The sequence below is a fragment of the Mandrillus leucophaeus genome, unplaced genomic scaffold (assembly GCF_000951045.1).
Source record: "Mandrillus leucophaeus isolate KB7577 unplaced genomic scaffold, Mleu.le_1.0 Scaffold183, whole genome shotgun sequence".
NCBI lineage: Eukaryota > Metazoa > Chordata > Mammalia > Primates > Cercopithecidae > Mandrillus > Mandrillus leucophaeus.
This window is the reverse complement of record NW_012101843.1, coordinates 2,441,790-2,466,802: the sequence shown is the minus strand read 5'-3', so window position 1 is coordinate 2,466,802 and position 25,013 is coordinate 2,441,790. Positions and strand designations below refer to the sequence as shown.

Here is a 25,013-nt window from a genome sequence, read left to right as displayed (position 1 = left end):
GAGGTTGTAGTGAGCCGTGATCTCACCTCTCTGCTCCAGCCTGGGTGACAGAGTGAGATCCTGTCTCAGTAATAATCATCACCGTCTGGGGCAGCACGTGCAGATACAGATGAGTAAATATTAACGCTAAGGGATTGCCTGGGCATGATAGCTAACATCTGTAGTCCCAACATTTTGGGAGGCCCAGGTGGGTGGATCACCTGAGGTCAGGAGTTCGAGACCAGCCTGGCCAACATGGTGAAACCACATCTCTACTAAAAATACAAAAATTAGCAGGGCATGGTGGCGGGCACCTGTAATCCCAGGTACTTGGGAGGCTGAGGCAGGAGAATCGGTTGAAATTGGGAGGCGGAGGTTGCAGTGAGACGAGATCGTGCCATTGCATTCCAGCCTGGGAGACAAGAGTTAAGACTCCATCTCAAAATATCGAAGGGACAGGTACATGAGTATATTTTATACTTTTCTCTCTACTTCTGTATAATATTTAATGATTAAATGTTGAAAAGTATCAGCAGGCTGAAGATTAGAAGGAGGCTGACTTGTAAATTTGTCAAGTGCTCTATGAGAAAGCTCTGACTTTAAAAAGCTTTAGTTTTTGTTGTTTTTTTGAGACAGTGCCTGTCACCTGGGCTGAAGTGCAGTGGTACAATCACAGCTCACTGCAGCTTCAACCTCCCCAGGCTCAAGCCATCCTCCCACCTCAGCCTCCTGAGTAGCTGGGACTTTTACCTGATGGGAGTTGTCAAGGTTCTCGGCGTGCTGAACAAAGAATTGAACAAAACGCACAAAGTAACGAAAGAACGAAGCAAGGGAAGACAAAGCAATAGAAGAACAGACTAGGGAAAACAGACCTATTGAAGACAATTCACAGAGCGAGAGTGAGCTCGAACAAGCGGCTCAAGAGCCTCCTTAATTAAGATTTTTATCAAGCCCGAGGAACCTGGCAACACCCCTCGGTGCCCTAGAGAGGCCTCCAATTGGCAGCACCCCATGAAGGATTGGCCTGCAACCCAGCAGACGCTGAACTGGAGACAGCCACAGTCAATCAGAGGCTGAAGCGGCTTGTTATCATGGGAGGGAGGATGTGGCCTATATGCTGCACCTGCCACTCTCCTGTTTATAGGAGCTGGCTGCACCTGCTGTTCTTTTGCTTATCAGAACTGGCTGCACCTGCCGAACCGCCGTTATCCTAATTCTCTATTCTCCTGCCACAGGACCACAGGTGTGTGCCATCACGCCTGGCTATTTATTTATTTATTTTTATTTTTATTTTTTGGAGTCTCACCCTGTTGCCCAGGCTGGAGTGCAATGGCACGATCTCGGCTCACTGCACCCTCTGCCTCCCGGGTTCAAGTGATTCTCCTGCCTCAGCCTCCACAACATAACTTGATTTCTCTCATGTAAAAGCTTACAGGAGCCGGGTGGTGACTCACGCCTGTAATCCCCACACTTTGGGAGGCCGAGGCGGGCAGATCACCTGAGGTCGGGAGTTTGAGATCAGGCTGGTTAACATGGGGAAACCCCATCTCTACTAAAAAAAACACAAACACAAACAGTCAGGCATGGTGGCTGGCACCTGTAATCCCAGCTACTTGGGAGGCTGAGACACCGGAATCGCTTGAATTCGGGAGGTGGAGGTTGCAGTGAGCTGACGTTGCACCACTGCACTCCAGCCTGGGTGACAGAGTGAGACTCCATCTCAAAACAAACAAAAAACCAAACAAAAAGTTTATAGGGACATTATCTCAGTTCATGGCTTTCATCTTCACTGTCACCTGGTATTCAACACTGGATGCTAGGATTCCAGCTATCCTGTCCACACTCCAAGAATCAGAGAAGAGGAGGCCTCTTTTTTTTTTTTTTTTTTTTTTGATTCGGAGTCTCGCTCTGCCGCCCAGGCTGGAATGCAGTGGCCGGATCTCAGCTCACTGCAAGCTCCGCCTCCCGGGTTCACGCCATTCTCCTGCCTCAGCCTCCCGAGTAGCTGGGACTACAGGCGCCCGCCACCTCGCCCGGCTAGTTTTTTGTATTTTTTAGTAGAGACGGGGTTTCACCGGGTTAGCCAGGAGATCTCCTGACCTCGTGATCCGCCCGTCTCGGCCTCCCAAAGTGCTGGGATTACAGGCTTGAGCCACCGCGCCCGGCCGAGGAGGCCTCTTTAGAGAGCTTTGGGAGCTTCCACTCACATCTTATTGCCAAGCTTAGTCCTGCGGCCAGCGGTCATCTTTGAAGGGGGCATATTGCCGTTCCTTGCAAAACAGGCCTTGTACCTTGATCTTAGTTTGTACCTTGATCTTAGTTAACTGGCCTCAGTTCAGACCTTGTTTCCAACACGACAAAACCCAACGGCCCAGGAGAGGTGGAGGAGGCTGAGACCAGGAGGGGAAGGGCCTTGGGACAGTGCTCCCGATGACGTTACCAGCAACCCCAGCGCCCCCACGAGGTGTGGCCCTCGGGAGCAACCCCACAATGGTGCAGGCTGCACCACCCAGGACCCTCCACTGCTGCTGATCTGCCTCCCATGCCTGGCTAATTTTTATTTTACTTATTTTTCATTTTTTATCTTTAGCTTTTTTTTTTTTTTAATTACAAAACCTCAGAGTACCAATGCCCAACTATTTTAAAATATTTTTGTAGAGATAGGGTCTCACTGTGTTGCCCAGGCTCACTGGAGCCTCGACCTCCTGGGCTAAATTGATCCTCCTGCTTCAGCCTCCTGAGTATCTGAGGACTGACCACAGGTGCGTGCTACCATGCCCAGCTAATTATTTTTTATTTTTGTAGAGATCGGGTCTCACTATGTTGCCCAGGCTGGTCTCCAACTTCTGTACTCAGGTGATCCTCCTGCCTCGGCCTCCCAAAGTGCCAAGATAACAGGCGTGGGCCACCACCCTACATGGTCTTAGAGAATTTCCCCTCATTTTATTACTCTTCATCTCTGTATTTCACTTTGTAAACTCTCTTCCTCACTATCATGGATTGATATGGGAGCTCTGCTCATTTGAGCTTAATTATACAGTAGCTATTATCACAAGACAATAATAAAGTCATTCTAGGTTGTTCTATTGTGACAGTGACACTAAGGGGTGTTTTGTTGTAGGGATAAAAGAAAATAAAGTGACCTTTTTCTGAAGGAAAGATTTAAATTAAAACGTGTGAAATCTCCCTTTAAAGGGAGGGAACAGGCTTTAGTCAGGTAATTGCTCTGCTAGCTGAAATTGACATTCTAAAAATAACAAGCTCTAAATCACAGGGCTTATTTAGACTTCCACTTAGGACACAGAGATCTGTAAAGAATGCTGCTCTCACCCTAGCAACAAGAAACAGCTGGATCTAGCTGGGTGCATGGTGCATGCCTGTGGTCCCAGCTACTTGGGAGGTTGAGGTCGGGGGATCACTTGAGCCTAGGAGTTCAAGACTAGCCGCAGCAATATACTGAGACCTTGTCTCAAGAAAAAAAGGAGAAGAAAAAGAAACAGCTGGATGATACACAAAATCATAACATTTTTGAGCCCACAGTGAGCTGAGGCTGCAAAGCAATTATGTAAACTGAATTCCAAAAAGAGATAACCCTCTCCAAGGAGAGACGGGACACAGAAACTGTCTTCCCTTTGGCAAAACATGGGAGAAAAGGCAGCTGCTATACAAGCTAAGATTTTGATGTTTGTAAAGGTCACGTGTGGGCTAATGCATCAGTTTGGAACCAGATGGGCTATTTAATTTGTGGGCCTTAGTGCAAAATGAAAATGTGGGAACGCTTACTCAAAAGTGAAGAAGTTCAAGATGGCAACAGCAATGTAGTAAACCTAAACCTGAAGCCTTCTAAGTGCGGGGCCCTGCACAGGTCCCATGCCATGAAGCCAGTCCTGGCTGGGGGCTTCAGACACAAACGGAGTGCCCATTCTCTAGAAAGTTCTTCCTCATCACCCTTCAGTAGGTATTCAGGAGGAGTGAGACAGGGCAGGAGACCAGAGAAAGCCAATCTTAGAGCAAACAAGGAGGTGACTGGTGGCTGTAGGGGAACAAGCACAAAACTCCACTGGCTTCCGCAGACCCTTCTCTCCTACCAAGCCAAGGTCTTAACCTGCTGGGGAAAGTACAGCAAGTACTATGGCCTGCCAGGCACTGGCAGATCTATTGTCTCTGGAAAAGGAACAGAGGCAGACAAAACAAAACAAAACCAAAACAAAACGCATCTGCTTCTCCCAGGACTCAAGCAAAGATTATTGCTGCCGGCAGAAAGTCGAGGCAAAAATTCTCTACCTTGGAGGGAAGAGTGGATACAGATATCAAACAGATGTCTACTCTTGTTAGGAATGGGGCCGAAAACTCCCAGCCTACACCAACCACGGACACAAGGAGAAGTCTGGCGGCCACAGGTAGAAGGAGCAAGAATGCTCAGAAAACCTCACCTTGAAAACCAAAGACACAGGCTGGGTGCGGTGGCTCATGCCTGTAATCCCAGCACTTCCGGGAGGTTGAGGCAGGCGGATCACCTAAATTCAGGAGTTCGTGACCAGCCTGGCCAACATGGTGAAACCCTGTCTCTACTAAAAACACAAAAATTATCTAGGCATGGTGGTGTGTGCCTGTCATCCCAGCTACTCAGGAGGCTGAGGCAGGAGAATCGCTTGAACCCAGGAGGCAGAGGTTGCAGCGAGCCAAGATTGCGCCACTGCACTCCAGACTGGGCGACAGAGCAAGACTCCGTCTCAAAAGATTAAAAAACCCAAAAAACCAAAGAAACCAAAGCACAAACAGCCAGCTCAAGATTGAGGTGAATTGGGACAACAGAGAACCTCACCTGCTCCTGCCATGAGCCCAGTACTGAGTGATACACAGCAGCAGTCTCCAGCTGGGGAGGGGGTGAGAGCATGGAGACGGACCTCCCTCGGATGCAGGCATGCAAGGATTGCTGAATGGGGAGCAGGAGCGCCTGAGAAAAACCCAGCACCTAAGCACAAGGTGACAGCAGTCAAACTTAAATTAGTGGAATTGCAGACTAAGGGGCTGTGATTCCATGGGTAATGATAGAATTCGATACCTAGTAAAATAATCTTTAAAAAAATTTCTTTTTTTTTTTTGAGACAAGAGTTTCCCAGGCTGGGGTGCGGTGGTGTGATCTCAGTCCACTGCAACCTCCGCCTCCTGGGTTCAAGTGATTCTTGTGCCTCAGCCTCCCAGTAGCTGGGATTACAGGCGCAGGCCAACATGCCCAGCTAATTTTTATATTTTTAGTAGAGACAGGTTTTCACCATGTTGGCCTGGCTGGTCTTGAACTCCTGGCCTCAAGTGATCTGCCTGCCTCTGCCTCCCAAGATGTTTGGATTACAGGTATGAGCCACTGTGCTCAGCCTATACCTAGTAAAATGATCTTTCCCAAATGAACATGAAAGAAATACTTTTAAAGACATACAAAAGCTGAAAAAACTCATCACTATCAAACTTGCACTACAAAAAATGTTAAAGTCTTAAGGCAGAAGAAAAATTATACCAGATGGAAATACAAAACTATACAAAGCAATGAAGAACACTAGAAATAACACAGATTTATAAGAGTAAATAAACATTTTTCTTATTACTAAATCCCTTTAAGTGATATTTTAGTGATGATAATGTAATAGAAATATTGCATGGGGCTTATAAAACCAAAATTTATGACAATAGCATAAAGTTAGGAATGTATATTACAAGGTTCTGATACTCTATGTGAAATGGTGTAATGCCACTTGATGGTAGACGGAATGAAGTTAAAGATGTATACCACAAATCCTAAAGCAGCCACTATAGGAACAAAACAAAAAGGTACAGCTAATGAGCCACACAAAAGAGATACATAGAATAAAAAATATTCAGTTAATACAAAAGATTCAGAAAAAGAGGAAATAAATGGGACAAATAGAAAATGAATAGCAAGATGACAGACTTAAACCTAACAATATCAATAATTGTATTAAATTTAAATAGTCTAAATATCCCCAAATGAAAAGTAGAAAGTATTAGCCGGATGTGGTGGCTCACGCCTGTAATCCCAGCACTTTGGGAGGCGGGCAGATCACTTGAGGTCAGGTGTTCAAGACCAGCCTGGCCAACATGGCAAAATCCCGTCTCTACAAAAAACAAAGCAAAACAGAAAAACAAAAATTAGCTGGGCTTGGTGGTGCACAACTGTAATCCCAGCTATGTGGGAGGCTGAGGCATGAGAGTCACTTGAGCCTGGGAAGCGGAGGTTGGTTGCAGTGAGCCGAGATCGCCCCCACTGCACTCCAGCCTGGGTGGCAGAGCAAGACTGTCTCAAAAACAAAAACAACAACAAAAAAGTAGAGAATATTAGATTAGAATTAAAACAACAACAACAACAAAAACTCCTGCCTATAAGAAACAGTGGTAAGGAATAAGTACCTCCAGAAACCCCTACCACTAACATGAAATACTAGTTGTCCTAATCAAAGCAATATGAAACATACAAAAAGTCATAGAGATTAGAAAAGAAGAAAAAAGCTTTGTATTCACAGACTATGTGACTTTGTAATTTTAAAAAATCCAAAGTAATTTTGCTGATAAATACAGGTTGAGCATCCCTAATCCAAAACTCTGAAATACAAAATGCTCCAAAATCCAAAACCTTTTGAGCAGGTACACTTGATGCTCAAAGGAAATGCGCATCGGAGCGTTTCAAATTTGTGGAATAGGGATGTTCAATCAGGTATCTATCTGCAAATATTCCAAAATCAGAACAAATTCTAAACCTGAAACACTTCTGGTCCCATGCATTTTGAATAAGGGATACTCAACTTATATAAGAACTAAGTGCATTTAGGATAGCTACTGGATAGAAAAAATATTTTGGCCAGGTGCGGTGGCTCAGGCCTGTAATCCCAGCACTTTGGGAGGCGGAGGTGGGTGGATGACCTTAGGTCAGGAATTAGAGACCAGCTTGACCAAGATGGTGAAACCCCATCTCTACTAAAAATACAAAAAACTAGCTGGGCGTGTGGTGGGTGTCTATAATCCTGGCTATTCCAGAGGAGAATCGCTTGAACCTGGGAAGTGGAGGTTGCAGTGAGCAGAGATTGTGCCACTGCACTCCAGCATGGGCTACAGTGAGACTCTGTCTCAAAAAAAAAAAAAAAAAAAAAAAGGAGGTTGCAGTGAGCAGAGATCGCGCCATTGCACTCCAGCCTGGGTGACAGAGTGAGGCTCCATCTCAAAACAAACAAAGTATTTTAAAAGATCACTTTTATTTCAATTTATCGTAATTAAACAATCAGAAAATAGAAAGGTATTACCCATGACAGCATTTTAAAATCAAATGTTATGGTTAGATGGAAAGACATTTATACCAAATATTATAATACATCGTTGAGAGAAATTGAGCATTTGATCAAAGAGGTATTTTATACCATCTCCATGGACTAGAAGGCTCAATAATGGAAAATAACCTGTTCTTCCTAAACTGATAGAGGTTCAATACAATATAATACCCAAATCCCAGCAGAATTTCTTTTATCCGTGTGTGTAAATATAACAAGCCGATTCTAAATTGTGTGTTTTTTTTTTTTTGGAGACAGATTCTCGCTCTGTCGCCCAGGCTGGAGTGCAATGGCGTGATCTTGGCTCACTGCAACCTCTGCCTCCCACATTCAAGCTATTCTCCTGCCTCAGCCTCCCAAGTAGCTGGGATTACAGGCGTGCACCACTACGTCCAGCTAATTTTTGTATTTTTGGTAGAGACGGGGTTTCACCATGTTGGCCGGGCTGGTCTCGAACTCCTGTCTTCAGGTGATCCACCTGCCTCAGAGTACAGTGGCGTGATCTCCGCTCACTGCAACCTCTGCCTCCTGGGTTCAAGCGATTCTCCTGCCTCAGCCTCCTGAGTAGCTGGGATTACAGGCATGTTCCACCACACCTGGCTAATTTTTGTCTTTTTAGTATAGATGGGGTTTCGCCATGTTGACCAGGCTGGTCTCGAACTCCTGAACTCAAGTGATTCACCCATCGGTCTCCCAAAGTGCTGGAATTACAAGCATGAGCCACCGCATTTGTTTATCCATTAATCTGTTGATGGAATTTGGCTCGTTTCCCCCTTTTTTGGCTATGGAACGCTGCTATAAACTTTGGTACCTAGTGTATTCTTTATAAGATGTAAATGTGTGATTCAACTTATTTCATCTTAATAGTGACTGAATTAGACTATATTTGAGTCAGTTTGATAAATATTCTAGTAAATTACTTCTGTAACTTCTTGTTTTCAAACGTACTGGCAAATGCTATTCATAGTATCCTCAGTTTTTTTGTTTTTGAGACAGGGTCTCACTCTCACCTCGGCTGGAGTGCAGTGGCAAGATCATGACTCTCCACAGCAGCCTTGCCCTCCACAGGTTTAGGTGATTCTCCCCTTAACCTCCCGAGTAGCAGGGACTACAAGTGTGTGCCACCACGCCTGGCTAATTTTTTGGTATTTTTTGAAATGGGGTTTTGCCATGTTGCCCCAGGTTGGCCTTGAACTCTGGGGCTCAAGTCATCCTCTTGCCTCAGCCTCCCAAAGTGCTGGGATTACAGACATGACCCACTGTGCCCAGCCTATCCTCAATTTTTGATTTTTGTTACATTTTATTTTGCAAAATCATGCTTTTATTTGTGCCTTCTGTATGTTTTTTTTTGCAATTTTTGTTTTGTCTTTTCAAGTAACAGTTTGTGGTTTTGTCCTTTCAATTTTTGCTCTTAATCTGTTAACTTTTTCATAACAAACACCTAGCTCATTACTTTTCAGCTTTTGTTCTGTTACAAGCATTTAGTTATAAATTTCCCTCTAAAGACTGCTCTGGTGGTATTGCACAAGTCTTTTTTTGAGCATCTTGCTCTGTTGCCCAGGCTGGAGTGCAGTGGCATGATCATAGCTCACCATAGCCTCAAATCCCTAGTGCTGGGACGACAGGCATGTGCCACCACACCCAACTAACTTTATAATTATTTTTGAAATGGGGTCTCACTATGCGCCCATGCTGGCCTCAAACTCCTGGGGTCAAGTGATCCTCTTGCCTTGGCCTCCCGAAGCGCTGGGATTACGGGCATGAGCCAGCATGCCCAACCCGTCTCTTATTTTTTTGTGACGGTGTCTCTCTGTCGCCCAGGCTGGAGTGCAGTAGCACGATCTCAGCTCACTGCGAGCTCCACCTCCTGGGTTCACGCCATTCTCCTGCCTCAGCCTCCCGAGTAGGTGGGACTATAGGCGCCCACCACCACGCCCGGCTAATTGTTTGTACTTTTAGTAGAGACGGGGTTTCACTGTGTTAGCCAGGATGGTCTCAATCTCCTGACCTCGTGATCCGCCCGCCTCGGCCTCCCAAAGTGCTGGGATTACAGGCGTGAGCCACCGCGCCCTGCCAAGCCCGTCTCTTTCTTTTTAAAGACAGCTTCACTGAGGTATATTTCACAAATCATAAAATTTTCCCATTTCAAGGGCACAATTTAAAGATTCTCGGTAAATTTACCAAATTGAGCAACCATGACAATACTTTAATAACTAAAAATTGGAAATAGCCTAAATGTTTCAAATGGACACATTAGCTGATGAATGCATAGACAGAAATGTGTTATATTCACACCATGGCAAGCTGCTTAGGAATGAAAGAATGAACTGTTAAATACGACATGGAGGAACTTCAGGACATGCTAGGGAAAAACCTGCACAAAAACTATTTATGTGATTCCACTGATACGAGCTGGCCAGAAGTAAATCTGTAGACAGAAGCAGGTTAGTGGTTGCCTGGGGCTGGTTGGTGGCAACGGAAATTAACACAGGTCACGAGAGAGACTGAAATCATGAAAATATTCTAAAACTGATTTATTGTCAAGGCTGCAGTGAGTTGTGATTGGGCCACTGCACTCCAGCCTGGGCAACCCAAAGTGAGACCCTGTCTCACAAAAAAAAAAAAAAATATGTGTGTGTGTATGTATATATACACCCCATATATTTTAGTTTTTGAAAGTTTCTTCCCAGTTATATTCTAGTTTTAGTATATAATCCATAATTGTACTTAAAAATGTGACATTAATATAAATTACTTAATAAATTTTTTAGAATGGCTTTTTTTATGGTCTAAAAGTTATCAGCTATTTGAATTTCTTCCAAACAAAGAATATTACAATCCTGTACAAAGGATATTACAATCAAATTTCCTCAACACGTTTATTTCAAGTTGAGAGATTTATTAAAAAAATATAGAGATGGAGTCTATGTTGCCCAGTATAAGCATCACTCAATCTCCTGAGCTCAAGCAATCCTCTCATCTCAGCCTTCCAAAGCAATGGGGTTACAGGCATGAGCCACCATGCCCAGCCTATTTTTTATTTTTTAGAGATCTTGCTATGTTGCGCAGGCTGCCCTCAAACTCCTGGGTTCAAGCTATCCTCCCACCTCAGCCTCCTGAGTAGCTGGGACTATAGCCATGTCCCACTGCCCTGCTTTGAAAGATTTTATGTTGTTTCAAGATAGCGGGCCAGGTGTGACGGCACATGTCTGTAATCTCAACACTCTGGGAGGGCCACTTGAGGCCAGGAGTTCGAGACCAAACCGGGCAACATTGCAAGACCCCGTCTCTACAAAATATTTTAAAAATTAGCTGGGTGTGGTGGTATGTTGACTGTAGTCCCAGCTACTCAGGAGGCTGAGGGAGGAGGATGGCTTAGGCTCAGGAGTTCAAGGTTGAAGTGAGCTATGACTGTGCCAGTGCATTCCAGCCTGGATGACAGAGAAAGATCTGGTCTTAAAAAAAAAAAGTTTTCATTTAATGCACAACACAATAAATGAATGTTTTTGTTTAAAATGAAAAGTTTATTTGCTGAGTACACCAAATAGGATGCAAGCACTGCCATGACAAATATACAGAAATATGCAGATCAACATAAAACAGTAATTTAGTTTAAATGAAAGGAAATCTCTTTAAATGTTATGACAACATACTCCCAAGAACCTTTTCTTCAGTTAAGTTAATTATACATTTCAATAAAATAAAGGGTAATGGATTAGTGGATGTTAGCTTGTGAATTTTTCTTAAAAATAAAACTCCAACTCTATTATTCCATGCCAGTTAAACACTATAACTAAAATTTCCAAGTAAGCGCAAAAGGAGATGAAGCAGTTAGTTACCTTTTTTGCTTGAACAGTCCAGAGGAAAATGGTTACTATAAATACAGCAGGCAAACTGTTAGACTGACCTATCTAGAACATAGTGTACTAAATTTCAGTCTCAAATTGTGCTAAATGCTCATCATTAGTATGGCACATTTGGTCCATGATGTGGTTTAATGCCAAGACAGATCCCAATTTGTTACAGAAACACATAGATTACTGTTGCTTTTTGCTTTTAAATACATATATTTTAAAAAGCCAGGTATACTTCCACATACAAAGGCAGGTTTCCCAGGAGAAATTTATAGGAAGTAGTCTGGGGTGCGCCGTGTAACATGAGGCTCGCCACGACGAGGCGCTGGGTCAAACTGAAGGCTGTAAATGGCAAAAAAGGAAGCAAATAAAGGATTTGACTTTGCAAAGCAAACAAATGAATAAAGAACAAGACACTGTAGTAGAAAGAGCAGTCCTGCTTTCCCACCATGACCACATCACTTATGGCTGGAATGGCCATGGGCAAATCACTGCAGATGCTCCCATTCCAACTAACTGCTTCATAGGGCTATGGTGAAAATTTTGAGAAGACAGAATGTCTGGTCTGGTGCCTGGCATAACAACTTCTAAATATTATTATTATTTAAAAGTTTAACCAATTAAAGATTAAGTAATATTAAGTTTAAACAATTGTTTAATATTATTTAATAATAATATTTTTTTTTTTTGAGGAGTCTTACTCTGTCGCACAGGTTGGAGTGCAGTGGCGTGTGGTCTCCGCTCACTGTAACCTCTGCCTCCCAGGTTCAAGTGATTCTTCTTGCCCTCTGAGTAGCTGAGATTACAAGCGCCCGCCACCACGCCCAGCTAATTTTTGTATTTTTAGTAGAGACAGGGTTTCACCATGTTGGCCAGGCTGGTCTCAAACTCCTGACCGCTCATGATCCACCTGCCTCGGCCTCCCAAAGTGCTGGGATTACAGGCATGAGCCTCTGCACCCGGCCTAACATCACTATTTTCTTGAGTGTTTCTGGTATGAAACGCTGGTGGGTTTTTCCAATTATTTTTGTGCCTCTATTGAGATGATCAGGTTTTTAAGCCCTTAATATTAATATGGTTTATTATATTGATTTTCATGTTTTGAACCAACCTAGCATTGCTGGGATAAATCCCACTTGCTCATGATGTATAATCTTTTTATATATTGCTAGATCCAGGTTGCTGGTATGTATGTTGAAAAATTTTATATCTGTATTCGTAACAATGCTGGTCTGTGTTTTTTTGCCTTTGTCTACTTTTGGTATCAAGGATAATAATGCAGGCATGACAGAATGAATGGAGTAGTCCTCCTCTTCTGTTTTTTGGAAGTGTTTGTGAAGGATTGGCATTAACTCCTTTTTATTTTTGAGACAGGGTCTCACTCTGTTGCCCAGGCTGGAGTACAGTGGTGTGATCATGGCTCACTGCAGCCTTAGCCTCTGGGCTCAGGTGATCCTCCCACCTCAGCTTCCTGAGTAGCTGAGACTATAGGCTGAGCCACCACACCAAGTTAATTTTTGTATTCTTTATAGATACAGGGTTTTACCCAGGCTGATCTTGAATCCTGGGCTCAATCTGCCTGCCTTGGCTTCCCAAAGTGCTGGGATTACTGGTTAGAGCCACCGCATCTGGCCAATTCCTTTTTTAAACATTTGGTGGACTTCATCAGTGAAGCCAATTGGGCCTGGCCTTTTATTTGTGGGGAGCTTTAATTTTTTCACTCATTTATTTATATTCTTTTAAATTAAATAGGGACAAGGTCCTGCTATGTTGTCCAGGCTGTTCTCAAACTCCTCGTCTTAAGCAATCCTCTCAGCTTGGCCTCCCACAGCTGAGATTTACAGGTGTGAGTCACCATGCTGGCTCAATATTTTCACATTTGAAAGGTCATTCAGATTTCATATTCTTTGAGTCAGTTTCAGTAGTTTCTTTCTAGGAATCTGTCCATTTTATCGAAGTAACTGAATTTGCTGGCATATAGTTATTTATTATATTCCTTTATAATCCTTTTTATTTAAGTAAGGTCTCTAGTGATTTGGTAATTGAGTCTTTACTCCTTTTTTTCTTGCCAGTCTAGTTAAGGCCTTTCAAAGAATCAACTTTGGGTTTTGTTGATTTTTTCTCTAATGATTTTCTACTGTTTATTTCCACTCTAAACCTCGTTTCATAAGTTTACATCAGGTTTAGTTTACTCTGCTTTTTCTAGGTCCTCAAGTATAAACACAGGTTACTGATTTTAAACCACCTTTTTTTTTCTTTCTGAGACAGGGGTCTTGCTCTGTTGCCCAGGCTGTAGTGCAGTGCCGTGATCACAGCTCACTGCAGCCTTGATCAACTGGGCTCAAGTGATCCTCCACCTCAGCCTCCCACACAGCTGAGACTACAGGTGCTTGGCACCATACCTGGCTAATTTTTAAATTTTTCTGTAGAGACGGGGTCTCCCTATGTTGCCCAGGCTGGCCTCAAGTGATTCTCCTACTTTGGCCTCCCAAAGTGTTGGGATAGTACTGGCGTGAGCCACAACATCGAGCCATGCTGATGATGTCTAATTTCATTTCCTTGTGTTTAGAGAATATACTTTGTAAGAATCCAATCTTCTTAAATTGCCTGAGGCATGTTTTATAGTCTAGCATATGACTATGTTTCATGTTTACTTGAGAAGAATGTATTCTGCTGTTGTTGGGTGTTGTTTTATAGACATGAGGTATACAGTCAGTTTACAGTGTTGCTCAAGTCTTCTACTGCCTTCATCTCCTGCCTACTTGTTCTATCCAAGAGAAACAGTTTCTGTTGCTTAGCTTTTTCTTGTGTAGAGGTCACACTCTCTTGTTCTTTCCATGTCTTATAATCTGTGGTTGAAAAATTGGACATTATAGATAATATATTGCAGTAACTCTGGAATTCATGTCCCTGGGGACTGATCTTGTGTTTTTGGTGGTTTATTATTTTTGTTTAGTGACTTAGCTGAACTAACTGTAAAGTCTACTTCCCCCATAGTGTGCAGCCCCTGTGGCTCTGCTCAGATGTTTTTACTTTTTTTTTTTTTTGAGACGGAGTTTTGCTCTTGTTGCCCAGGCTGGAGTGCAGTGGCATGATCTCAGCTCACCACAACCTCCAACCGCCGCCTCCCAGGTTCAGGCGATTCTCCTGCCTCAGCCTCCCAAGTAGCTGGGATTACAGGCATGCGCCACCACGCCCAGCTAATTTTTAGTAGAGACTGGGTTTCTCCATGTTGGTCAGGCTGGTCTCAAACTCCCAACCTCAGGTGATCTGCCCACCTCAGCCTCCCAAAGTGCTGGATACAGGCATGAGTCACCATGCCTGGCTGTTTTTACTTCTTTTAATCTTTCACAGCCTGGCTACTGAGAGGCTGTCTCTGGGTAGGCATAAGCCACTTACTGATCAAAGATTGGACTTAAGCCCCCTTGGCCAGTTAAGATCTTAAAGCCCACCCTAATGACCACCGGAAATGTTATGTGACTTGCAGATTGCTATCAAAGCTGAAGGAGTTTACATTTTAGCTTCCCATTCAGTCAGGGACTAATAGTTGGCTCTTCATTCTTCACTCAGTCCAGAGAGGGCATGCACATATTCTGCCAGACTGTCAGGGATGAGTGTGATTTTATTTTAAAGCCTGACTTCCTAGGAGGTGCTCCTGGGTCAGAGTAACTGAATGTTCAGTCAATGATTAGAGGTTGTGTTTAAGCCTCATATACCAGTGACGGTTACACCATTTGTTGATCAATCCACTTATTTGTTTCCTGGGGCTGCCGTAACAAATTACCAAACTGTACAGCTTATACAACAGGGATTTATCCTCTCAGAGTTCTGGAGGTTACATGTCTGAAACCAAGGTGCTGGCAGAACCACACTCTCTCTGAAGACTCTAGAAAAAATCCTTCCTAGCCTCTCCCTAGCTTCTGATGGCTCTGGCAATCCTTGGCTGGTAGATGAATCACTCAAATCTCTGGCTTCACACAGCATTCTCCTGTGTGTGTGTTTCTTTTCCTCTTACTAAAATCCCGTTTGAATTGGATTTAGGCCCACCCTAATCCAATACAATTTCATCTGTAATAATTATATCTGCAAAGATCCTATTTCCAAATAACATCACATTTTGAGGTTCTGGGTGGACATGAATTATTTGCGGGTGGGGGGGGACAGTATTCAACTCAGTACAATCTATGTGTGGCCTGAAAACATTATCTGAATACCCCACATCCTACTCTGACTGCTCCTGAGTGGGTATGGCTGGTGCATGTGCACAGCCTTGTCCCCCAGGGCTGACTGTGATCCCAGAAGGGCTCTTCTTGGCTTTTTCCCTGGTGCTATTTGTTGAACAATCTATTGCTCTGCTCTTTTGTATGTTGCTCCTAGTATCATGGGAGCTATTACAGCCCTCTTAATTGGTCTCCATCATGACATCCACTGTTTTCCACAAAGCACTCAAGATTTGGAATTCTCCATCACCTAAGTAAGGTAAGTCCACTGAGGAAGAACTGAGGAATTTCTGTGACCTGCCTTTCCTCCTGCAGAACTTCTGTGCCAGTGCGGGCTCAGTGATACCACCTGGTTTACAAGCAGGTGCTGGGGTAAGAGCATTGGGAAACCCAGCATTCTCATCTGCTATGCATGCTTGGAGCAGAGCTTCTGCCCCAGGAGCTGGGACAGGGAAGGGGGCCTCAGCCTGCTTGACTGCATCCACCAAGAGTAGAGCTTCTGTAACTCCAGACTAGGAGAGGTGAGATATGCTGGCATCTGACCTCTGCGAGTGAAACCACAGTCCCAACCCTGGGAGCTGGTAAAGAGGGGGAATCCCTTGGCCTCCTGACTATACCAACCCAGACTACAGCGCCTGTAGTCGTTTCTGTGAATGGGATCTGGAAGGAGTTGGAGGGAGCAAGTCATAGCTCAAATGCCACAGACAACGGCTATTATTGAGATTTAGTAGGTTTTCTTGAATTAACTGTTTCTCCATCTGCTGTATGCCCTTAGGAGAATTTCCAAAAGCTTTGAAAAATTATTTTTTAAAAGTAATGTTCTCCAGCTAATGGTGGTTTTTGCTGGGTAGGCGCTTTGCTATACTCCTCATCCCACCATTTCAGAAACACAAATCTTCTACTTCTATTTTTAACATTTAAAATTTTCCTTCTGAAAGTAAGTATATACAATTAAAATTTACAGTTACTCACAAGGAATATTTTAAAGTGTCATCTAATTCCATGATAGCAGCCTGGTTCCCACAACGGTAACAGTAATTGGGTGCACTGAAAATAGTAACCACATTCCGATCATGACACCAATTGTATCCCTGCAGGATAAAAACAAATTCAATATTTCATTATAATATTATGATTTTGACACAGATACATTAAAAAAAAACTAAACTCAAAAACTACAGGCACTCTCTGTGGAAATGTAGTCGTCTATATTACTTTATAAGGTTGCCATCTTTGATAGTTTGTTTACCTGTACAGAACCCTGTGCAATTCGTGGGCCTAGGGTTCTGTTAAACGCAGCTCGCTAATTGTTGTTTTGCCTTAACTACGCTTGAAATCTTGGCAAGGATGTGTACTGAATTTCTCCCACAATCCTAATAAATCTCTCAATTTTCCCTCATGAATTATGCCAATTATTCTTTATATATTTTGAAGCTATGACTATGTAAATACAAATTTAGAATACTTTCTTCCTAGAGAACTGGGACATCAATAACCTCTTTATTTCTAACAACACCTTTTATTTGAGCCTATCTCATTCATATTATTGGCTATAATTAGTATTAGATATAGTGTGTATATATATATACATGCTAATTAGTGTTACGTGTGTGTATGTATATACATGTATGTGTATATGTATACACATACACACACACACACACACACACACACGTGTTGCTCAGGCTGGAGTGCAGTAACATGATCTAGGCTCACTGCAACCTCCGCCTCCTGGGTTCAAGCAATTCTCCTGCCTCAGCCCCCTGAGTAGCTGGGACAACAGGTGCACGCCACCACACCAGTCTATTTTTTTGTATTTTAGGAGAGACGGGATCTCACTATGTTGCCCAGGCTGGTCTTGAACTCCTGAGCTCCAGCAATCCGCCTGCCTCAGTCTCCCAAAGTGCTGGGAACACAGGCACGAGCCACCGCGCCAGCCTATTAGCTATATTTTTGATATTTTGATTACTTGATATACCAATATACCATTTCTCAACTCTTACCTCTAGTTTGTAGTGTCTTTTTTTTTTTTTCCCCCTCTTTTTTTTGAGAGAAGGTCTCACTCTTTTGCCCAGGCTGGAGTGCAGTGGTATGATCACAGCTCACTGCAGCCTCAACCTCCTGGCTTCAAGTGATCCTCTCACCTCAGCCTCCCGAGTAGCTGGGACAATAGACATATGCCACTATGCCCAGCTAATTTTTTGACTTTTTTTTTTTATAGAGATGAGGTCTCACTATGGTGCCCAAGGTGGTCTGAAACTCCAGGACTCAAGAGATCCTCCCACCTCAGCCTCCCAAAGTGCTGGGATTACAGGCATGAGCCACTTTGTCCAGCCAGTCATTTATGTTTTAGGTACATCCCAAATAACAGCTACATTTTGATTATTTATCCAATCTAAGAGTCTCAGGCTAAAATTTTAGTCTGTTTCTTATAATCACTGATATAATTAAATTTATTTTTTCTATATAAATTTGTGGTTTTTTTTTATCATGCTCCCTTGTCTCTACTGGGCTGGTGAAGTTTTCTCTAACGTCTTCAAGCCACTCCCTACTGGTCTGGAGGGATTATTATGTTGTTTATATTCCCTTAGTAGTTGTAAAACAGTTAACATTATAGTGGAGAAATCTGGCAGACATCATCTTAACTAAGTGATTAAAGTTGCCACCACCAGCATTGAGACAAGCAGATTTTAGGACCACTTGATAAAATGCACGGAGGAGGACACACCATCTTTCCACGGCATGACTGCCAAAAATGCATACAGTGAATCCCTAACTGCAAGGAAAACATCAAACCCCAACTGAGGGATATTTCTGTAAGATAAAATGCTCCTACTCTTCCAAAATGTCAAGAATGTGGAAAACAAAGAAAATCGGATGAACACAACCTAATCTTTGGATTAGATTATGCACATACAGTATGCACAAAATTAAATTTTGCTATAAAAGACATTAGTGAGACAATTAGTAAAATTTGAATAAAGTGTTCATATTAAATAATAGTACTATATGAACACAAATTTCCCAACTGTGGTAACTATACGGTGGTTATGTGATAGCGTGTCCTTAATTTTACAAAATACACATAGAAAGTTGGTAGTAAAGGAGTATTTGTCTGCAATAGATATTCAAATGGTTCAGAAGAAAGTGTGGGGGGTGAAGAGGAAGGGAGACACAAAATGATAAAGCAAATATAGTAAAACATTTACAGTCAGGAATTTGAATGACTCATACAAGGAATTCTGGGGTACTATTTTTGTAACTTTTTTCTAAGTCTCAATTTCAAAAATGAGTTATAATTCTGCTCCGGTCTACTAGTGCTTTCCCTACTTGCTAAAACCAGCAAGTTTTTCCTCTTTTCACCTAGGTAATAAATGGTGAGGAGTGTTTCTTAGTTAAGTCAAAATGCCTTATTACAGAAGTATATGCTAATCTGAAATAAAGATCATTCTGTAAGGAAAGTACATACCTCCATTACAAGCTGGTGCGCACGAGAAACCAGTGTGAGACCATTGGCGTGGTTAAAGGTTTCAGAAATGTCTTGTCCAAATGTGTAGCCAGCACCACGTGGTGAAATACCCCATCCACCACGATCATCTGGATCTGACCATAACAGATCACACATTGGGCCCTGACCAAGAAAAATAAGTACATGTTACAAATTATTATCAGTCATACTTTATCGTCCTCAAAATGTGGTTATATTTTCTTTTCTTCTTCTTTTTTAAACTAAGGTTACCTCATGTGGAACTTCCTGTAAGCGATCCAGGGCTCTTATATGATCCAGTGTGTCTATGGATGGAGAGAGGCCACCATGGAGGCAGAATATCTGTTCATGAATTAACAAAAGAGAATGTATTTGTTTTACTAACTGCTAACAGTTAACAAAGAGTAAATAATGGTTAAAAGTGTCAGTCCAAATAATGCCAACATTTAAACACATTTTGTTCATCTTTTTTTTTTTACCCCTTCTCTGGTCAATGGTATCCCCAACCTTGGGGACCCATCATTAAATTTCTTTTTTTTTTTTTCCCTCCCTCCCACCGTTCCTCCCTTCCTTTTCTCTGGCCAATGGTATCTCCATCCTTGGGACCTACCATTAAATTTCTTTTTTTTTTTTCTCCCTTCCTCCTTCCCTCCTTTCTTTTCTTTCTGTAGAGATGGAGTCTTGCTGTGTTGCTGAGGATGGAGTGAGGTGGCTATTCACAGGCATGATCACTATGCAATGCAGCCATGAACACTATGCAATGCAGCCATGAACTCCTGGGCCCAAGCAATCCTCCCGCCTCAACCTCCTGAGAAGCTGCGATTACAGGTGCATGCCACTGTACCCAGTTGTCATTACAGCTTCTGTTGGTTATTGCTGATATACACAATTTTTTGTTCCTCTTACAGCAAATTCCTGTTACTGGCTACAATAAATTTTCAGTTCTTTCATATTTTCTAAGTACATGATCAAGTCATCTGCAAAAATATCTTTGGTTTTTCTTCTCAATGTTTACACCTTTTAATTCTTTTTATTGCTTAGTGCATTGGCCAGGACTTCTAAAATAAAATGGAGTAATACAAATGTTTCTGTTTTGTTTTTTGTAAACTACCTAGTTTCAAATCCATGCTCTAGGTATTCTGAATCAGAGAGAATAATATAAGTTTTAACAAGCATTTTCTTTCTGATTTTGATTTTTTTTTTTTGAGACGGAGTTTTGCTCTTGTTGCCCAGTGCAATGGCATGATCTCGGCTCACCGCAACCTCCACCTTCCGGGTTCAAGTGATTCTCCTGCCTGACCCTCCCGAGTAGCTGGGTTTACAGGCATGTGCCACCATGCCTGGCTTTGTATTTTTAGTAGAGACGGAATTTCTCCATGTTGGTCAGGCTGGTCTTGAACTCCCGACCTCAGGTGATCCATCCGCCCTGGCATCCCAAAGTGCTGGGATTACAGGCGTAAGCTACCTCACCTGGCCTGATGAGAAGGTTTCTAATGTTTAGCTGATAGTACAACCAGTATTTCTTTATCCACTTAATATTATTATTTTATAAAATAACTGAGTTTTGAATCACAAATATAGGAATTTTTTTTCCAAATGATTTTGGTCTGATTTTATTTTTCTGTGCATGCCACATCTGGTTTGGCATTGAGGTTATACTAGGCATATGGTGTCAGTTTTGAACTCTCCATCTTTTCCCAAGTTCTAGAACACAGAAATTATATGTTCCTTAAAGGTGTGGTAGAATTAGCCTATAAAACTATTTATACCTGGTTGCTATTGGCAGTTTACTTATATTGGACGAACTTCTGCAAGCCAATTTTAATAACCGGTATTTTAATATAGTAAGCTTCATTCAACTTTTTAAATTTAGTGCACTAAAGCTGCACCTGTTCTTGTGATACACAAGCTCCTGCACAGTTATAATTATGCCTTACTTCATTCCTAGTGTTTTATGTGCCTTCCCTCTTTTCTTCTAGATCAGTATTGTCCACTATTATTTCTTTTCTAGTAACTTTTCAGAAAGAGAGGAAGGAAGGAGGAAGGAAAAAAAATATAAAAGCTCTACTAACGCACCCATTTAAAAAACCAGATACTTCATTAAAACTGATAGACTGTCTTTTAAAAATCATTCTGTCCAGCAATTTTATTATTGAGGACTGTGTGCTTCAAAACAATTAAAAACAACTTTAATTAAAATTTAACATCTTTTAAATTCACATTTTCTTTTAACAAGTCCAGGCAAAGTATTGTCCTTTCAAATTAATCATGGCAGTGTCCAAAATCACAGCTGAGAAAAAAAGACTGTCAGGATTACACAGAGAAAGTTATAACCAAATTATATTCCCACAAGCACTCTAAGAGAGAATTCATCACATTCTTGACAACTCTGGGCTTTTATAATTTAAGAATTATGGAGTTTTATTATATGTTTTATATTTATATTTATTTTATTTTTTGAGATGGAGTCTCACTTTGTCACCCAAGCTGGAGTGCTGTGATACGATCTCGGTTCACTGTCACCTCTGTCTTTCTCAGGTTCAAGTGATTCTCCTGCCTCAGCCTCTCAAGTAGCTGGGACTACAGGCATGCACTACCATCCCTGGCTAATTTTTGTATTTTTAGTAGAGATGGGTTTCACCATTTGGCCAGGCTGGTCTTGAACTCCCAACCTCAGGTGATCTACCCACCTTGGCCTCCCAAAGTGCTGGGATTATAGGTATGAGCCACCTTGCCCAGCCTTTGTTTTATATTTAAATTTAAATCAGTTCATGCTTTCAGTGATTATCTCTAGAAATTGAAATAGGAAATTTGCATAATTTCTTCTTATACTTTTGAATGTTTCATGATCTGTCTGCACTGCAGAAATAGCATTTGCTTCTATTTTCTTTTTTTGTTCTTTGAGATGGGAGTTTTGCTGCTGCCCAGGCTGGAGCACAGTGCTGTGATCACGGCTCACTGCAACCTTAACTTCCTGGGCTCAAGAGATCCTCTCACCTCTAGCTTCTTGAGTAGCTAGAACCACAAGCATGCGCCACTATGCCTAGCTAATTTTTAAATTTTTTTTGTAGAGACAGGGTCTCACTACATTGCCCAGGCTGGTCTTGAACCCCTGAACTCAAGCGATCCTCCTGCCTTGGCATCCCAAAGTACTAGCTACTGTGCCCAGCCAAGCATTCACTTCTCAGGGAAGAAGGTGTAATACACAATATAACATTTGCAATTACCATGAAAATAGAAATGCAAAGTTATTCATGGTAACCAGCAAAAACTGTGTGTATACGCAAAGATAGTTTTAAATAACATCTTGCTTTACTAGTACTACACATCAGTGTCTTAAGCATTTATTTATAATGTTTATCGATATCTTAAAAAGCACAGCGTATTCTTTGGTCAAAAGATTTACATACATATCTGAGAACAGGAAAATTTGCTGGTCCAAATGTACGTGAAACTTACCCACTTCCCTGCTTTGAAATTTTAAGTATAAGGGAAGGAGGAAAAGGCCAAGGAGATGCAGAAACACAGGTCATATGAATCTAGACCCTAGCTTACCAATAGTCCATCTTTGCCTTCATTTACCTCCCCTCCTCCCAAGATGTGAGCACACACATACATACCTGTCCATCTACTAAAGCTGTAAGTGGAAGATAATCAAAGAGATCTGTAAAATATTTCCAAACGTTGGCATTCCCATACTTTCGCAGACATTCATCGTAAAAGCCATATACTTGGGTAATTTGTCGGCTTTCGTGATTTCCTCTCAATATTGTAATGCGTTCTGGATAACGCACCTGGAAGAAATGGAGTAAAACCCATAGTAAAATCCCATTTTTACTAGTGTCATGTGAAGTACATTAGTCTCTGACCCATTGTTAAACACGGCGCTTTTGGCCACCAGTATATTAAATGTTAATTTCATTTTCGAAATAAAAAATCTTGCTTATTCATAACCAGGTATTACTGGTTAACATTTGACATGTTTATTATAATCAGCCTTTTTCATGTTTTGACCACCCTCATCAGAACCTTTGACTAATACTTATATTACTATAATAGACTTGTATCTGATACTTTGTTTCTATTATCTTTTTCATCATCAAATTACTATTATTTTCCTAAATCTTTCTAGAACACTATGACTTCTTACTGTGAGTAGTGCAAATCACAGGTTTGAAGCTGAGACCAACTACTCTACAGATTAACTTCTTCCCTTTTCCATTTTTATTTCCCACAGGAAGATCGGATTTGCCAATAATAACACAAAAACAGGCCCTTGACAAAACTGGGCAAGAATTCAAATGTATTAATAGTTTCCTTTTTATTACAAAACAAAAACATAAGCGACTATTTAGTTAGCAATGTGTCTGATAAGAAATATGAAAAAGCATTGGATTCTGCAAATTACGCAAAAAGCTGCAAGAATATACTTCAGTTTATACAGATTTTACTAAGCATCCATTATGTGTCTAATGTAAGTTTGGTGCTAGAAAGCCAGATGCCAGGTCTACACAAGTACAGTCATGTGCTGGGCAACGTTTTTGTTAACAACAGATCACATGTATGATGTTGGCTGGAGCAAGAGACTATACCACATAGCCTTCGTGTGCAGTAGGCTATACCACCTAGGTTTGTGTAAGTTCCAAAGATGACAAAATCACCTAATGGCACATTTCTCAGAATGTATGCCTATAGTTAAGTGACCCATGACTGTGTAATATATGGCTTCTGCTGCTGAGGGACTAACCTCAGTAAGGAGATATGTAAAGTAAGTAATACAAGGCAGTAAGCCACTTTTGCAGCATAAATAAGGGCTGGGAGAATAAGTTTCCTCATAGTAATTTAAAGTAGAAGGAATAAGGCTAAAATGGTTGAAGGTTACATGAAAGAAGTGAGACCTGAGCTGAGTCTTGGCAGAAAGGTAAGAAATCAGGGACAGAGTAACCTCGTGGGGGAAATCGAATATGGAAATACACAGAGTCCAGAGCACTGATGAAGAAGAAACTTTGATTTGAGCCAGAGTTCATGCTACCAACTGCCGGCAGGCAAAAATTCAGACTAGACTATAAAAGGCCAGGCAAGGAGTTTGAGTTTGTTTCTATAGGCAACAGGCAATCAACAGGAAGTAACAATAAAACATTGTTAAATAAAAGAGATTTCATCGGCCAGCATATGCCAGGTGGATTTGGGGGGATCAGATCTTGGAGGCAGAAATATTAGTTACCAAGCTATTGCAACAATCGAATTGTGAAGTGATAAATGGTGTGGTAAAAATAGAAAGAGACAGGAACAGACTTTTCAAAGCAAGGATTTAAAAAGACTTGTTTATTGAGTCAATATGACGGATAAGTGATAAAGTCAAATATGATTCCAAGACTTCAGCTATTCAAGAGAATGATACATTTACAAGGAATATACAGAAGTTATCCTTTTCATCTCTCCTTTAAAAAGATGTAAAACCAATTATTATTTTAAGGGGCTATAAACTGAAAGACCATAAAACAGATGATATGCAATACTGTCATTCTGAGCTTTTTGCCTGGTTTAAGTCTTGGAAAAAAAAATTGAATTTCAGTAATCATACCTTTAATGCTACAAGAAGAGTCACAGTCTCCACTGAATAATATCCTCTGTCTACATAGTCACCCATGAATAAGTAGTTTGTATCTGGTGATTTTCCACCAATTCTAAAGAGTTCCATAAGATCATGAAATTGACCATGCACATCTCCACAGACAGTAACAGGGCAACGAACCTCTTGCACATTTGATTCTTTTGTTAAAATTTCCTTTGCCTGTTAGAAAAGTGAAATCAACAATTACAAAGTTAAAAGTATCATTTCTTACCTATTAAAAGAAAATTTGGGGGAAAAAACACTTGAAATGTGCCTTATCAAAGCATATGTGAAAACCAAACCATGAGATAACACTTCACGAGAAAGGCTGTAATAAAAAAGACAGTTAGTAAGTGTTGCAAACATGGGGATAAACTGGAACCCTCATACACCGCTGGTGGAAATGCAAAATGGTGCCGCTGCTACGGAAAACTGTACGGCAGTTTCTCCAAAGTTAAACCTAAAATTACCATATAATCCAGCAGTTCCACTTCTAGGTATATACTCAAGAGAAATGAAATCCAG

The 25,013-nt window shown here is 41.6% G+C and overlaps 1 protein-coding gene across 2 annotated transcripts; it reads right to left on the bottom strand.

Moving 5' to 3' along the window:
* Nucleotides 1–24,682, bottom strand: PPP2CB (protein phosphatase 2, catalytic subunit, beta isozyme). 2 transcript variants are annotated; one of them, XM_011977721.1, is made up of 7 exons: nucleotides 24,459–24,682; nucleotides 22,495–22,668; nucleotides 19,127–19,216; nucleotides 18,857–19,018; nucleotides 16,360–16,478; nucleotides 11,413–11,509; nucleotides 1–391 (listed from the first exon to the last, which is right to left on the bottom strand). In XM_011977721.1, exons 1-6 carry the CDS (start codon nucleotides 24,573–24,575, stop codon nucleotides 11,437–11,439), a joined length of 735 nt encoding a protein of 244 aa, XP_011833111.1. In that variant the 5' UTR covers nucleotides 24,576–24,682; the 3' UTR covers nucleotides 1–391; nucleotides 11,413–11,436. The 2 variants fall into 2 exon arrangements, with proteins under 2 accessions (XP_011833111.1, XP_011833110.1); XM_011977720.1 differs by lacking the exon at nucleotides 1–391 and having other exon boundaries at nucleotides 10,815–11,509.
* Between the last annotated feature and the right edge of the window lie 331 nt (nucleotides 24,683–25,013).